General features: G+C 48.4%; 2 protein-coding genes across 2 annotated transcripts in view; both read right to left on the bottom strand.

The window, feature by feature from the left end:
* Window positions 1-4,040: 4,040 nt before the first annotated feature.
* soul4 (heme-binding protein soul4) lies at window positions 4,041-8,686 on the bottom strand. Its single transcript, XM_005748616.1, has 6 exons — window positions 8,552-8,686; window positions 7,683-7,891; window positions 6,843-6,928; window positions 6,630-6,771; window positions 6,341-6,524; window positions 4,041-4,960 (listed from the first exon to the last, which is right to left on the bottom strand). The coding sequence occupies exons 2-6, from the start codon at window positions 7,840-7,842 to the stop codon at window positions 4,786-4,788; spliced, it is 747 nt and encodes a 248-aa protein (XP_005748673.1). The 5' UTR covers window positions 7,843-7,891; window positions 8,552-8,686; the 3' UTR covers window positions 4,041-4,785.
* Window positions 8,687-10,348: 1,662 nt separating this feature from the next.
* The window catches only part of eif4a3 (eukaryotic translation initiation factor 4A3), a 9,727-nt gene continuing 6,707 nt past the window's right edge, over window positions 10,349-13,368 (bottom strand). The window contains exons 6-12 of the mRNA XM_005748615.2: window positions 11,825-11,905; window positions 11,566-11,707; window positions 11,301-11,439; window positions 11,108-11,223; window positions 10,928-11,035; window positions 10,629-10,756; window positions 10,349-10,525 (exon numbers count right to left, since the gene is read on the bottom strand). Coding sequence (XP_005748672.1) covers window positions 10,509-10,525; window positions 10,629-10,756; window positions 10,928-11,035; window positions 11,108-11,223; window positions 11,301-11,439; window positions 11,566-11,707; window positions 11,825-11,905 — 731 coding nt within the window. The 3' untranslated portion in view covers window positions 10,349-10,508. The remainder of the gene's footprint in view (window positions 10,526-10,628; window positions 10,757-10,927; window positions 11,036-11,107; window positions 11,224-11,300; window positions 11,440-11,565; window positions 11,708-11,824; window positions 11,906-13,368) is intronic.

Raw genomic sequence — 13,368 nt, 5'->3', positions numbered from 1 at the left:
CAGACACACACACACATCAGACACACACACACAACAGACACACACACACAAATGTCCAAATGATGTCAAAATATAAATGATGCCTCTGTAACGGGGGAAGGGGGAGTACTCGAGTACTTTTGTAAATTCATGTTCGTTTCCATAATCTAAACTTTGCTCTTCATTTAAAACTTTGTTGTTCTGCAGAACGAACACCTGCTCACACCGCGCCGCTGCAGACGCAGGCTCAACCTGACGTGCTGCCATTTTCTTTATGGATGAATACTCTGAACGCCCCCGCTCCTGACGCCGTTTCGATGAAGACGAGCGAAGCTCAGTTTGGTGTCAAAGAGCTAATCGCTCAAATATCACTCAGATCAGCTGCTGCGGGTCGATGGGACGCACGCTCAGCCTGCGGGCACCGGAGCCCGGCCCACGCTTCCTCAGGTGATGCTTGTTGGTCATGTGACCATGAGGAGCCTGTTAGTTACAGCTCATCAGCGTCTTTGACCTCAGCTCAGTAACGAGACTCCATCTCCATCCTCAGCTGTCCCTGTTGCCATGACAACACCCACGCGCCTTCATGTTCTCCTCATTAAGATCGGTTTGTTCTCCCGCTTTAATGAGGCCGGCTGAAACCGGTGCTCGGCTGTCGGCCTCATTAAACCTCAGCGGCGGGCCTCGGGGTGACCTGAGGCACCTCCACCCCCGTGCCGCTGCCTGCCATGATGCTGCCTCCTCCCCACCACCTCCACATAGAGCAAGGAGCCGAGTTCAGACTCCCTACAGGCAGATAACGATGTAAACCGCTTTAAACTGCAGGGTGACTGCACGCCTCTGGTCAGGAAGGAGGGGGCGGGGCCTTGTCCTCAGCTGCTGAGGCCACAGTCGCGTGAGAAGCAGGAAGTGGGCCTGCGTGCGTGTCCCTTTAATGTGATGAAACTCTGATGAAACACAGAGAAAATCACGGAGCAGAAAGATTCAACGCGGCGGCGTTTAACCCTTTCACCTTGAGATGCTTGGCTTCATGTTTCTGTTTTTAACGTCTTCGCCCGCTGAAAGAGGTCGTTTCACAAATCTGAAGTTCTTCGGTTCATATGTTCAGGTGTCAGCGCCGCTGTGACCACGAGGCTGTCAGTCAGCGCTTTGGTGCTGCTATGATTGGAGCGCTAAAGGTTGTTCCAGAGGTCACCGGCGTGTTTCATCACTTTTCAGGGTGACAAAGACGACCACTTTTCCTGATGCATCGTGGGTAACTAAACCTGCACTTTGCTGGTTTAGGTTGTCCGCGGCAAAGAGATGGCAAGCGTAGCGTCACGCTGACGATCCTAGAACTGAAAAATGACCTTTGTTTTAATCTTTGACTTATAAACAGCTGACCAATCAGAGCGAGGCATAGACTCTGGACGCCAGGGGATGAAAACACGTCGAGTGTCTGAACTCTTCGACAGGATGATGAAGATGAGCTCTGATGACACACGAACTGTCTGAGGTGACCTTCAGGTAGATCTTCCTCCGCAGCTGTCGCTTCATGTTTGTCTACCCGAGGCGCTCGGCAACGCCTCCACGCAGCGAGCGTCAGGCACTCTGACAAGCAGCAGCCAATAAAAACACGGCTCTAAACCCGCCACGGGTTAGAGCCGAAACGTGGAATCTGGGGTGAGGCCGACCAGACTTTATTTACAAGGAGTGACATCAGGAATTCAACCACATGTAATAAAAGTGCAGGTCTGTAATCCCAAATCTCTGAGCAGCGCTGCGGTGAGGATGAGGAGCAGCTGACTCAGCATCAGCCGACCAATCAGCAGCCTCCGCAGCTGCTGATGAAACCTCGTGAGTGCAGCTCAGCGACTGAAGGAATCATGTGACACTCCCCCCCACACACACCTCCATCACCTGCTTGAACAGGAGCAGGTGGAGGCTGAACACGCTTTAGGCCCAGGATGAAGACGAGGACGAGGAGCAAGCTGAAGCGTTTCAGGAAGTGAGGTCACAGTGGGTCATTTGATCCCGGAGGTGAGCTGTGATGGTGAAGGTACAGATGGAGCCGGTTTGAGTTTAAGGGAGTTTTCTGCAGCGTCTCCTCTGTGAGAGTGTCGACCTCAGCGCTGCCTGAATAATTGATCACGCCGCTCGGGCGGGCGGGGCACTGATGAAAATTTAAAGACTCGCGTTGCTAACGGTGAAAAAGGTGGAGGCAGCGTTTTAAATGGACACTGACATTTCCTCTGAGTGTCCCAGGCTCAGGTCTCCGTCACATTTCTTCTGCTGACCTCTGACCCCTGCCTGCCTCAGAGGGGGCGGGGGGCGGCGGAAATTTGACCTCCATCTTAGACTGCAGACATCAAGGGTTCACGTTTAGATCAATTTCACTCTGTTTCACACAGACACACAGCACAGGTAGGATCTGCCTGCACAGGAGCAGCTTCGAGCGCCGGACAGGCGGCTGCAGCTTCTCGAGCTCATGAACAAAGGCGACGATGTCACAGCTACAAACATCACAAACATTAGCAAAAAGCTAACGCTGTTTATGAGTTCCACGATGTTTGTGAAACTGCTAAATCGCATCATTAAACAACTTAATGCGAATATAAGTGTGCTGCTGTCAGCAATCCCTGCGTCTGTGTCATCTGTGTGAAATTATGATCACGTTCACACGCGTGTGATCGTCGCATAAACGGCAGCTGGTTAAAGAGTTCACAGTGATGTAAATCTATGCTGCTGAGACCGACTCACTCACTTCCACCTTTTATTTCAATATTTCTGCAATGAATTAAAAAGTGTTACATCCTGTCATGTGACTCTTTCATATAGTGGACACAAATACAGAATGCAGTCATTTGACCACGACGTGTGAAAATGTGTATTAAAGCAGAACGTGGCGTTTCGGCGGCTTACATCTCTGTAAGCAGGTCCTTGTCTGTGGTTGGTTGGAACTGAAGGTGCAGTGTTGGAGGGTGTGGGCATGCGTGCTCTTTCAGGGAGTCATGAAGAACGGCGGTGGTAATGTGATGATGCAGCATCTTTTTGGCGTGAATCGAAGCGTATTCTTAGGGACTGGAAACGACTCCATCAAACACACTCCACTAGAGCCCTGGTGCGCACCTTTGCTCAGGTGGGTGACGCACTGTCACCAAGCAACAATCCATCGTGATCTCCTCTGAGCGCGCAGTGATGAGGTCAGTCAAACCCAATGATCTTTAGTGGCACCTTTCCAAAATGCAACAATATTGGAAACTGTAACTGGGGAGTGCACACACCTTGGACATTAATGGAAAGCCAGTGGTTGTCATTCCTCAGCATCTGGGGTGGAGGCACGTTTTATGGGAATACATAACCGTCCATGCAGCCTGTGACTCCTTCCCATATTCACATGGTGGGTTGCAGCATCTGGGAAGTTCACTGCCTTCTCAAAACTCAAGTGGCCTTGCATACTCTGGGAACGACTTTCCACACTGTTGTTCTCTGATCCCTCATAAGTCCCCAATTTCTCAGTGAAAGTAAAGGTATGAGCACCTGCAGACTTACAGGAACGGGTCGCGTGCGTTCAAGAACGACCTCAAAAACTGATGTCATTGAAAATCGCAGTGCATCACTTCTGTCAACTTCTTATCGAGTGACAACAGAGACGACCAAACAAATCTAACCTGCTGCTCAGGAGCTCCGCCTGGACTCCAAACATCGGCAAAGCCAGCAGCAAGACTCCTCTCAGCCCCTCCCACACACTAAAAGCGACACAGGATTGAAACTAGAAAAAAAGAAACTATGTAAAAGAAGCTGGTGGAAATAAAGTTTATCCAAAAGAACAAACACAGGAAAGCGTTTCACTCGGCGTTGCCATCGTTCGAAGCATTTTTCAGTATCAAAGTGAGCGTCGCTGTTGGACCCACACAGCGCCACCTGCAGGCCAATGGGAAACTGAAACCATCGAAGCGTAAGAAGCAGTGGCTTCATAAACGGAGGTGCCAGTGAGAACCAATCAGAGCTGCCGAGTCAGAGAACAAGTCAAACGTTTTTGAAATCAAACATTTTATTTCAAGATTTTTACACAAAGCAGGAAAAACAACAACACACAAAATCTACACAACATTCAAAACCTTTGACATCACAGTGACATCACAGTCCTGCGAGGAACCACATGCGAGACGGCAGGATGTCTGAAGGAGTCATGTGACGTGTGATGTGCTTGAATGATTTAGAGGAATCATCTGAACGCACTGGTGATGTCGGCGCATAAAAAAAACATACTGACCCGTGACCCCTCCCCCCTCTGGCGATGACATGTATGAGACCTTCGGGCTCGCCGCACTCGACCACATGTGTTAAGGTTTCAGGCTGCCGCTGATCATGTGATCAATACCTCAGTCTTTAGACAGCACCGGGGGGAGGGGTTCCTTTTCAGATGGCTTTTTCAGCTGATTGGTTGCTACAATCAGACTAAACTGGAAGTGCTGGTACCGACACCATGTCACTTCCTGTTTTGCAGAAATTCAAAGAGATGCGAATGGACGCCATAGCAGCGGTCACGATTACATCACCGATGATGATTGCATTACTGAAAAGATGCGGGCAGAGCCTCCTTTTTGTCTGTAAATAAATGTTACACGATGTAAGTAAACCAACAAACCAATCACAATCAGCCCTTATGGCATCATCACCTTGCTCCAGCCAATCAGAACAGACCTGTGAAGTGTGAGCTAATAGAAAGGGTGGGGCTTAGTGTCCTCATAACAGATGACTGCTCTGATGTCAGTTTGACAGGAAGCTGTGAGTGGACGTGCTGAAATAGAGCATGATGGGAGGAGCCTAAAGATCACGCCTGATGAACCAGAGCTCGTTCCGGCGTCGCGGCACACCCGGGTTCTCGTACACGGCCACGGCGTACCGATCGCTGTGCAGCTCATCAGTGGCGCCGAGAATCTCCCACAGCAGCAGGATCTGGCGGCCTACCGTCTCCTCCGTGGTCGTCCCGAAGAACGGCCTGCACCCAATCAGAAAGCAGAGTCGTTAATTTGACACGAAACCCGACGCACGCCCGGCCCACGATCTGATGACTCAGGGCCTGTCTCAATATTCGTACTTGTGTGTTGTTGCACCGGTGATACGTCGTCAGTCGGAGACCAGGTACCGTTCCAATTCAAACTACGCATCAAGCCGAGGACGCGAAAAATTCCCGGATGTGTTCTCGCTTCGCCTGTTTTATCGAGCGTGCATCAGTGGTGACTTCTGTGTATTTGGTACAGCAAAATATCCCAGAATGCATTTCGTCCAAAACTCAAACGCGGCTAAAAGGACCATCTCTTTCGGGGTCACAAAATAAACTAGAATGTAGCTGCGTAAACGTCAAATATCTGCTCGATTTATCAAGATATGCATTTGTCCAAACGCGCTCTGACATTTTCAGACGTCTGTGACCCGCCAGCTCCGTAGCAGACCGGGAGGTCGAGGATCACTATAGCCGGCGAGAACAGCGGACTCCCAGCACATCGTTTTCAACCCCCCATGGTCTTTCACTACTCGGGTTAAACATGATAGATAAGTCTCTTAGATCACTTAAACATGCTATGTTTTATTTGTTTATTTGTTGTTGTTGTTATTTGTTCCTGAGTAAACCGGTTTGGCTGAGATTAAAGTTAAGCTTCATAACTGTGGGCGACCGTGGCTCAGGGGGTTGGGAAGCGCATCTGTAACCGGAAGGTCGCCGGTTCAATCCCCGAGCTCTCTGTCCTGGTCGTTGTGTCCTTGGGCAAGACACTTCACCCTGCCGCCTACTGGTGTTGGCCAGAGGGGCCGATGGTGCGATATGGCAGCCTGGCTTCTGTCAGTCTGCCCCAGGGCAGCTGTGGCTACACCTGTAGCTGCCTCCACCAGTGTGTGAATGTGAGAGTGAATGAATAGTGGCATTGTAAAGCGCTTTGGGTGCCTTGAAAAGCGCTATATCAATCCAATCCATTATTATTATATAACATATTACTCACAGTTAAACTAAGAGGGGAAGGCAGTAAAAACGCCGGACCGATGACATCATCAAGTACGCTTGTCGAGTCCGTGCTCGAGTCCTGCTCGCATTCTCAGCAAGTCTGGACTTGCGTACTTGAGAATTGAGAAAGGGCTTCAGCATTCGAAACCCCCATCTGACGGGTCACTTCCTGTCACCTCTTCATGTCTGCTGATGGTTGAAGTATGACCACAACAGCCAATCAGTGCTGAGCTCGCTGCTGCACTTTAACCTCTACAGCTTCAATCATTTAATTGTTATTGTTGTTGTTATTATTATTGTCTGATGTCACATTTCCTGTTCAGGTTGTCTTCTGTGACCCCGCCCACATCACAAACCCCAATGTGGCAATGATCTTCTCACCTGGTGACCACTCTGATTGGCTGTCTGTAGACGATGCTGATGTCAGGGTCGCAGGATTGCGGCGGGCTGTGCTGGAGCGCGGCGGGAAGGAAAAACGCCGTCTCCACATCCTTTTCAAATGTCTTGCCGTCCTTCGCCATACGGATGTAACTGATGATGGGTACGGTCATCCCCAGGTATCTACCTGTACATGAGCAACAACACAATCACGTGACCTGCAGGCATCGATCGAAACTGAACAGTCAAGCAAGCGTGCGGTGTGGCTGGCAGGTGGTGGGCGTAGCCTGACCTGCAGAATTCTCCTTGCAGATGAAGCGCATCAGCTTCATGAAGGCCATGGAGATGCTCTGCTCGTACAGGTCGTCTCCTCGTGTCACGGACGCCCAGTGACCCGCCGGGTACAGCCGCTCCTCGTACTGCACCTCCCCCATCTGTGGGTGGTACCACACATCAGCACTGACGGAGAGGGGGCAGGGTTAGGTTTTAGGGTCAGGGTATTTACCTTCTCGTGGCTTGAGATGGGTGTGAAGGGGAGGGGCTCCCTCTGCTGGCTGTTGCGTGTCATTTCCTGTATGGGTCCTCTCATTTCTGGAAAACAGAACAGGAAGTTCTGTTTTCTGTGCAGTAATTGATTACACAGCAGTGAAGATTTCATCACAGCAGATGTTTTTCTGAAAGTGCTGTAACGGACTTTAAGGATGTAATCATTTAACCACCTTCTTCACTCACTATGTGTTAACAGACCTCTCTGCATTGAATCATATCTGTTATTAACCTCTGTCTCTCTTCCACAGCATGTCTTTATCCTGTCTTCCTTCTCTCACCCCAACCAATCACAGCAGATGGCCCCGCCCCTCCCTGAGCCTGGTTCTGCCGGAGGTTTCTTCCTGTTAAAAGGGAGTTTTTCCTTTCCACTGTCGCCAAAGTGCTGCTCATAGGGGGTCATATGATTGTTTGGGTGTTTTTCTCTGTATGTATTATTGTAGGGTCGACCTTACAATATAAAGCTCCTTGAGGCGACTGTTGTTGTGATTTGGCGCTGTGTAAATAAAACTGAACTGAAGTGAGACAGCAACCAGCTGAGGAGAGGCGGCAGTGGCTACCACGAAGCCTCCACCATGGATCAGAGCACTACGGTGGGGCGGAGCCACTCAGACAGGTAAGTTTTCATTCTGAGTGGCTATACCCCTTTTTGGGGCGAAATATGACAGGTGAAAAAAAACACCTGAACATCTCCATGCTGAGCATCAATCAGAGGCCTTGTACAGAAATAAGCACATAAACAATCAACCCCTGATCAATCAGTGCCTGTATCACACAGAAACTGGCCCCACCCCCTGACCTTGAGGAACTGACACCTGGTGTGTGCTGGCGACAGCCTGCCAGTGACTCATCAGGCGCTCCGACTCATCTTCATCCATTGGCTCGGGGTTGTCTGTGATGTCATCGTCCAGCTGCTCGTCATCCAATCCATCGAGATCCTCCAAAGAGATCAGTGCCATGACCTTCGACCTGCAGAAAATCTGCTGAGAGGAGGTGGGGATGCGACTCCTGCAGAAAGATGAGGAATTTGTCAGAAACATGTGACCCAGAAAAGCCTACTGCAACCAATCAGAGCTAGCCATGATTGGCTCGTGTAATAACCATGTTCTGCACGCACTCAGAACACAATTATGCTATAACAGGAACCCTGTGTTAACCCTAAACCATAACCTTTAACCTAAACTCTTTCGGGTGAAGTACCCATCCTTCACATCATCGTGGCCTGACCTGAGGCGGAGCCAGGCTACAGCGGAGGCGGAGCTCCAGGTTAACTGGTTAGAGTTGTTTACATATTCCACACTCCGGGTACCACATGTTGCATCGTCTTGATGCATGATTCTGTTCATCTGGATGTTTTCAGTGGGAGAAACGTTTCGTGTCTCATCCAGGTGACGTCTTCAGTCTCAGCTGACTGCAGGTTTCAATCTTATAAACAGGACATTTGCATAATGACTGAAACCAGCCCACTGAGGAACAATGGGCTGGGAGGTCCTTAATCTTAATTATGCAAATTCTCATGACCACTGATCAATGGCCGGTCCGTGCTAAGGCTAGCGCGGAGCCACTCTTAGCACAGCTAGTTCAATTAGCAAAAGCTAAGCGCGATATTCAGCTCCCGGTCAGAGCGCTTAGCTCGATCCGGTTCGTATTACCAGGTTCTGCACTCACCTGTCCGCCAGGTGAGACCACCGATATCGACGCGTCTGTGAAACAGAACAACAAACCGTTTCTTCTTTTCCGCTTTCGGCAGCCTAGCTGCTTCACGACGACGGCACCGGAAATACGTCACCGTCACACTACACACTACAAAAGAAGAAGAGAACTCACATATAGGAAGAATCTGTCTAACAAACCACAGTAAAAGTAATAAGAATATTCGTGCTTTGTTCAGGACAGAATCTCTAACTGTCCCACATGTGGTCTCTTACTGGGATTCCTTTGTCAGTGACATTAACTGGAAAAGTATGGACAATTCCTAACAAGTATCTGTAACGAATAAAGTGAAGGAAGTCTCATTTAAAATACGGCACAAATTTTATCCTGCTAATCTTTACATGACAAAGTTCAAAAGGGACATAAATGTGAGCTGTGGATTTTGTGGAAGCCATCCTGAGACTGTGCAGCACCTCTTCTGGATCTGTTCATACGCTGGAACATTTTGGAAAGACTTCAGTAGATTCATTGCTGGACATCTCTACAAAGACTTTACTGTGAAACGGGAAAATGTTGTATTTTGTTTCTTTCGAAGGCAAAAAAAAGAAGATGTTTACTTTATAATAAACTTGTTAGTTATCTTAGCTAAATTTTATTTTCACAAATGCAAATACAGTAACAAAAACCCTAATTTTAAACATTACTGTAATGATGTTTTATGTTACATAAAATTGATTAGTGGATCACTTAACCAAAAGGCTGTGAAAACTATTACTATTTGTAGTAATTACAAATTATTTGAATGTTTGTAATTCTTTGTATTACACCCGCTGGCATATGTTAATTTTGTTCTGGTTGTATACATGTTCTGTGTGCTGTTTCTTAATAAGGTTTAATATTTACAAAAAAAAAGAAGAAGAAGATAACTCCTGATTAGCCAATCAGAGAGCAGCGCAGTGAACGGTACGTTTGCTACTGCAGCTGCATCGTCATCAATGATTCATGTGAATACACCTGATCAGGTGTTCTGTCCTGCTGCTGTGAAGGCCGATCGTGGCTCAAGAGTTGGGAGTTCGCCTTGTGAATTGGAAGGTCGCCGGTTCGAGCCCCGGCTCGGACAGTCTCGGTCGTTGTGTCCTTGGGCAAGACACTTCACCTACCACCTACTGGTGTTGGCCAGATGGCGCGATATGGCAGCCTCGCTTCTGTCAGTCTGCCTCAGGGCAGCTGTGGCTCCACCAGTGTGTGAATTGGTGGATGACTGGGTGTGTAAAGTGCTTTGGGGTCCCTAGGCAGGACTAGTAAAAGCGCTATACAAATACAGGCCATTTACCATTTAAATTTCACACCCAGGCCTCAACTCTTGCGTCCAGTGCCAAACGACTCACATACCGGTCCGTGGCCGTGGTTGGGGACAGTTGTGACAGTCAGGTAACACCTGTCCACTGTACAAGTGATCAGACACATGTTACTAAAGCACAAGGTCAGAAAGAGAACACCCAAATACTGTAGTATTTATTTGTGGTTGCTGCACACAGCAAATACACTCAGGTTTCCTCACATGTACACAGGCTGTGGTGGGAGTGGTAATAACACAGGTGTGTTCAGCAGCATCGAGTGGGCGTTGCTCCGCACTGTGGCTGTAACACTCTCTGCTGAAGGAGCGCTCGTCTGGTTCACCTCCAAAGACAAACCTCAGGTTAACTCGAGGGGTGGAGCCAGCCTGACAGAGTCTTGCTCCTCACGGCTGTGACTACTTTTAGGAGTTTTGACTGGTCGCTGCAGATGAGCTCATAGTAACGACACGCCACCTTAACATCTGGAACCAAAACTTTATTTACAAAAACAAACCTGCCGTCTTACAGTCATTTAACCTCAACATTAAAAAAAAATAAATCTAAAACTATTAAAAAACAAACAGGAAGAAAAAAATGAATTGAAGGGGCGGGGCTCTGGTGTGATGTCATCCAGGTTAGATCAAATCAGCAACTGCAGAGCGAAAAACAGTGAACCAATCAGTGAACAGAATCAGACCGACAACAACAACATGCGAACAGTGACATCAGCAGGCCCCTGATTGGCTCCCTCGTACCGTTCATGGGCATCTCGTCGATCTGGGTGGAGTAATACTGCTCGATGTCTCGCAGGATGCGGATGTCGTCATTCTTCACAAAGTTGATGGCCACACCCTTACGCCCATAACGCCCCGACCGGCCAATCCTGAAGGAGGTCAGAGGTCATAGCATTAGTCACGAATAAACACCCCCTGCTCTCCTCAAAGGACCACCGGACCCAAACCTGTCTAAGCCCCTCCCCCAAAGCACTCTGCTCAAGTCTCCTCCCTGACTGGTGCGGAAGGACACGTGGGGACTAGTTTGTGTGGAGGGATACCTGTGGATGTAGAGCTCTCTGTTGTTGGGCAAATCATAGTTGATGATGAGTGAAACCTGAGGAACATCCAGGCCTCGAGCCCAGACATCGGTGGAGATCAGCACACGACTGAAACACAAAAACCCAGAGGTCAGTCTCTGAATCAGAATCTGGTCCTGGTCCTGGTCCTGGTCCGCTCACCTGGCTCCTGATCTGAACTCCTTCATGATGGACTCTCTCTCCTTCTGCGGCATGTCTCCGTGCATCGATGACACCGTGAAGTTGGCCTCCCTCATCTTCTCTGTCAGCCAGTCCACCTGAAACACAAACACACTACGTTTCCCATGATGCTCTGATGCGCTACACCTGCTCACACAGGAGGACGTGCACAGACCTTCCTCTTGGTGTTGCAGAAGATGACGGCCTGCGTAATGGTCAGCGTGTCATAAAGGTCACACAGTGTGTCGAACTTCCACTCCTCCCTCTCCACGGCAACAAAGAACTGCTTTATCCCCTCCAAGGTCAACTCATCACTGCGGCCGAGAGACATCAACATACAGAGAGAGAGGGTGAGAGTAAGGTGGGATCAGGTTTCACTCTGAATAATCTCAGCTCCACATTTCTGCCAGAAACCCGATACGCATCCTCGTCAAACTGACCGTTTGACGAGGATGCGTATCGGGTCGGTCATGAACTTGTTGGTCATCTCCAGGATCTCGTGCGGCAGCGTGGCACTGATCAGGACCACCTGCGTGGCGGGGGGCAGGTAGCGGTACACGTCGTAGATCTGCTCCTTGAAACCTGGACACAGAAAGCCGACAGGAAGTTAGACGCCGGACAGGTGTTTCAGTCTGGTGGTTAAGGTGTGACATCACAGAGTTCTCAGGTGTGTTCCTGCTTCAAGTGACACGCGCTCACCTTTGTTGAGCATCTCGTCTGCCTCGTCCAGGACCAGCATCTTGATGGCTCTTGTTCTCAGGCTGCGGCGCCGAATCATGTCTGAAGTAAACAAACAAAGATGAGCTCCTATTGGCTATTGCAGTCAGAGGCTGGCCAATCAGGAGCCAGAAGCTGAACAACTTTTTACACATGGTGTCCAGACATTTCCTCCAGACACACAGGGGTGATTAATAAAACTCCATACAGCGTAATGTTGTGATATTTACTCTGGCAATATCGAGATTTTATTATAAACAAGAGTAATAAAAGCAGTTGCTTTTTCAGGCCAGCAGATGGCGCCATTTGTCGCTAGAGTGTCAGCACCTGGGAGAAAGCCGGTAAAACAAAGATGGACGCAGAGAAAGAAAACGCTTCGACGCGGCATCAGAGCCAACGCTGCCTTTCCCGTCTACACGGGACAGAATTTTAAACATTTACAGTACAGTGACCGTCAAAACCATGAACAAATATTGCCGCAAAGTTTATTTTGCGACACCATGGAACAAACGATAGCACAATATGAAACGATAAATGTTTTTATTTTGTCATCCGAGATATATCGAACAGCCTTACTTCAATGTAACATCGTCTGTGTGTGTGAGATTGTGCGCACAGAGAACACCCGGAGCAACCGACTACGTTCTCCTCTCCAGCGAGACCTCAGAGCACAAACAGAACCTTTTACGTAAGCGAACATGTTTCACATCATGTTTCCAGCAGCTGTCTTTCATGGGCTCAAAATGTGGTCATAAATATTTTGAACTTGTAAATCAGTTTTGTATGTGTAAAAAGAATTTGTGTTTGGACTTAGTCAAGTCTTCACTCAAGTTTCAAGTTACACGTACAAATTTTGACCCTATTTTTCTTCCTTTCAGCTGATTGGTCAATGTCATGTCAATCACAAATTTAACTATCCAATCAGAGTTTGGCTATTGGAGGGGTGCTTTATGGAGCTTCAGGTCCTGAGGGAATAAATGTCCTTTTACATGCCAGCCCAGCGTTTTCCTTCAGTGTTGTGAAAATGACACAGTCTTCACTAGTGGGGATAGTTACAAAGCTTTCTGGTTATGAATTAACGATACATGTTTTTATTGAACATTTGAAGAACATTTGAAAACAACAGAAACTCTTGCAGAGGAGATAAAGTCAGAGATAGAAACGACAGGTGCATCTGGTACAGAGCTGCTGCACACAGAGCCCAGCAGCCAGCAACAAATTCTGGATCCTTTGCTTTTAGTTAGCAGTTAGCATTAGCAGCACATGCTGCGTCCGATGTGAAAGGACCTTCATGCTGCGCACTGTGACTCACAGCCATGGTCCCGGGTCAGCCCTGACTTTGTGTTAAACTAATCCTAAAGTAATAATGATGTTTCTAACCACTGATATACTAAAACTTTACCCTTTCAACAGCTGCTCAAAGTTAGGGGACCTAGCTGCTATCAGATATTTATATAGAGATCCTCCAGCTTCAAACTGTATCACCCTTCAAGGACCTGCAGCTCCGTAAAGCCCCCCTCCAACCC

This window comes from Pundamilia nyererei, unplaced genomic scaffold, assembly GCF_000239375.1.
Source record: "Pundamilia nyererei isolate P.nyererei 1_Seehausen unplaced genomic scaffold, PunNye1.0 scaffold00225, whole genome shotgun sequence".
Taxonomy (NCBI): Eukaryota; Metazoa; Chordata; class Actinopteri; order Cichliformes; family Cichlidae; genus Pundamilia; species Pundamilia nyererei.
Note: the sequence above shows the minus strand (reverse complement) of the source record. Positions and strands in the feature narration are given on the sequence as shown.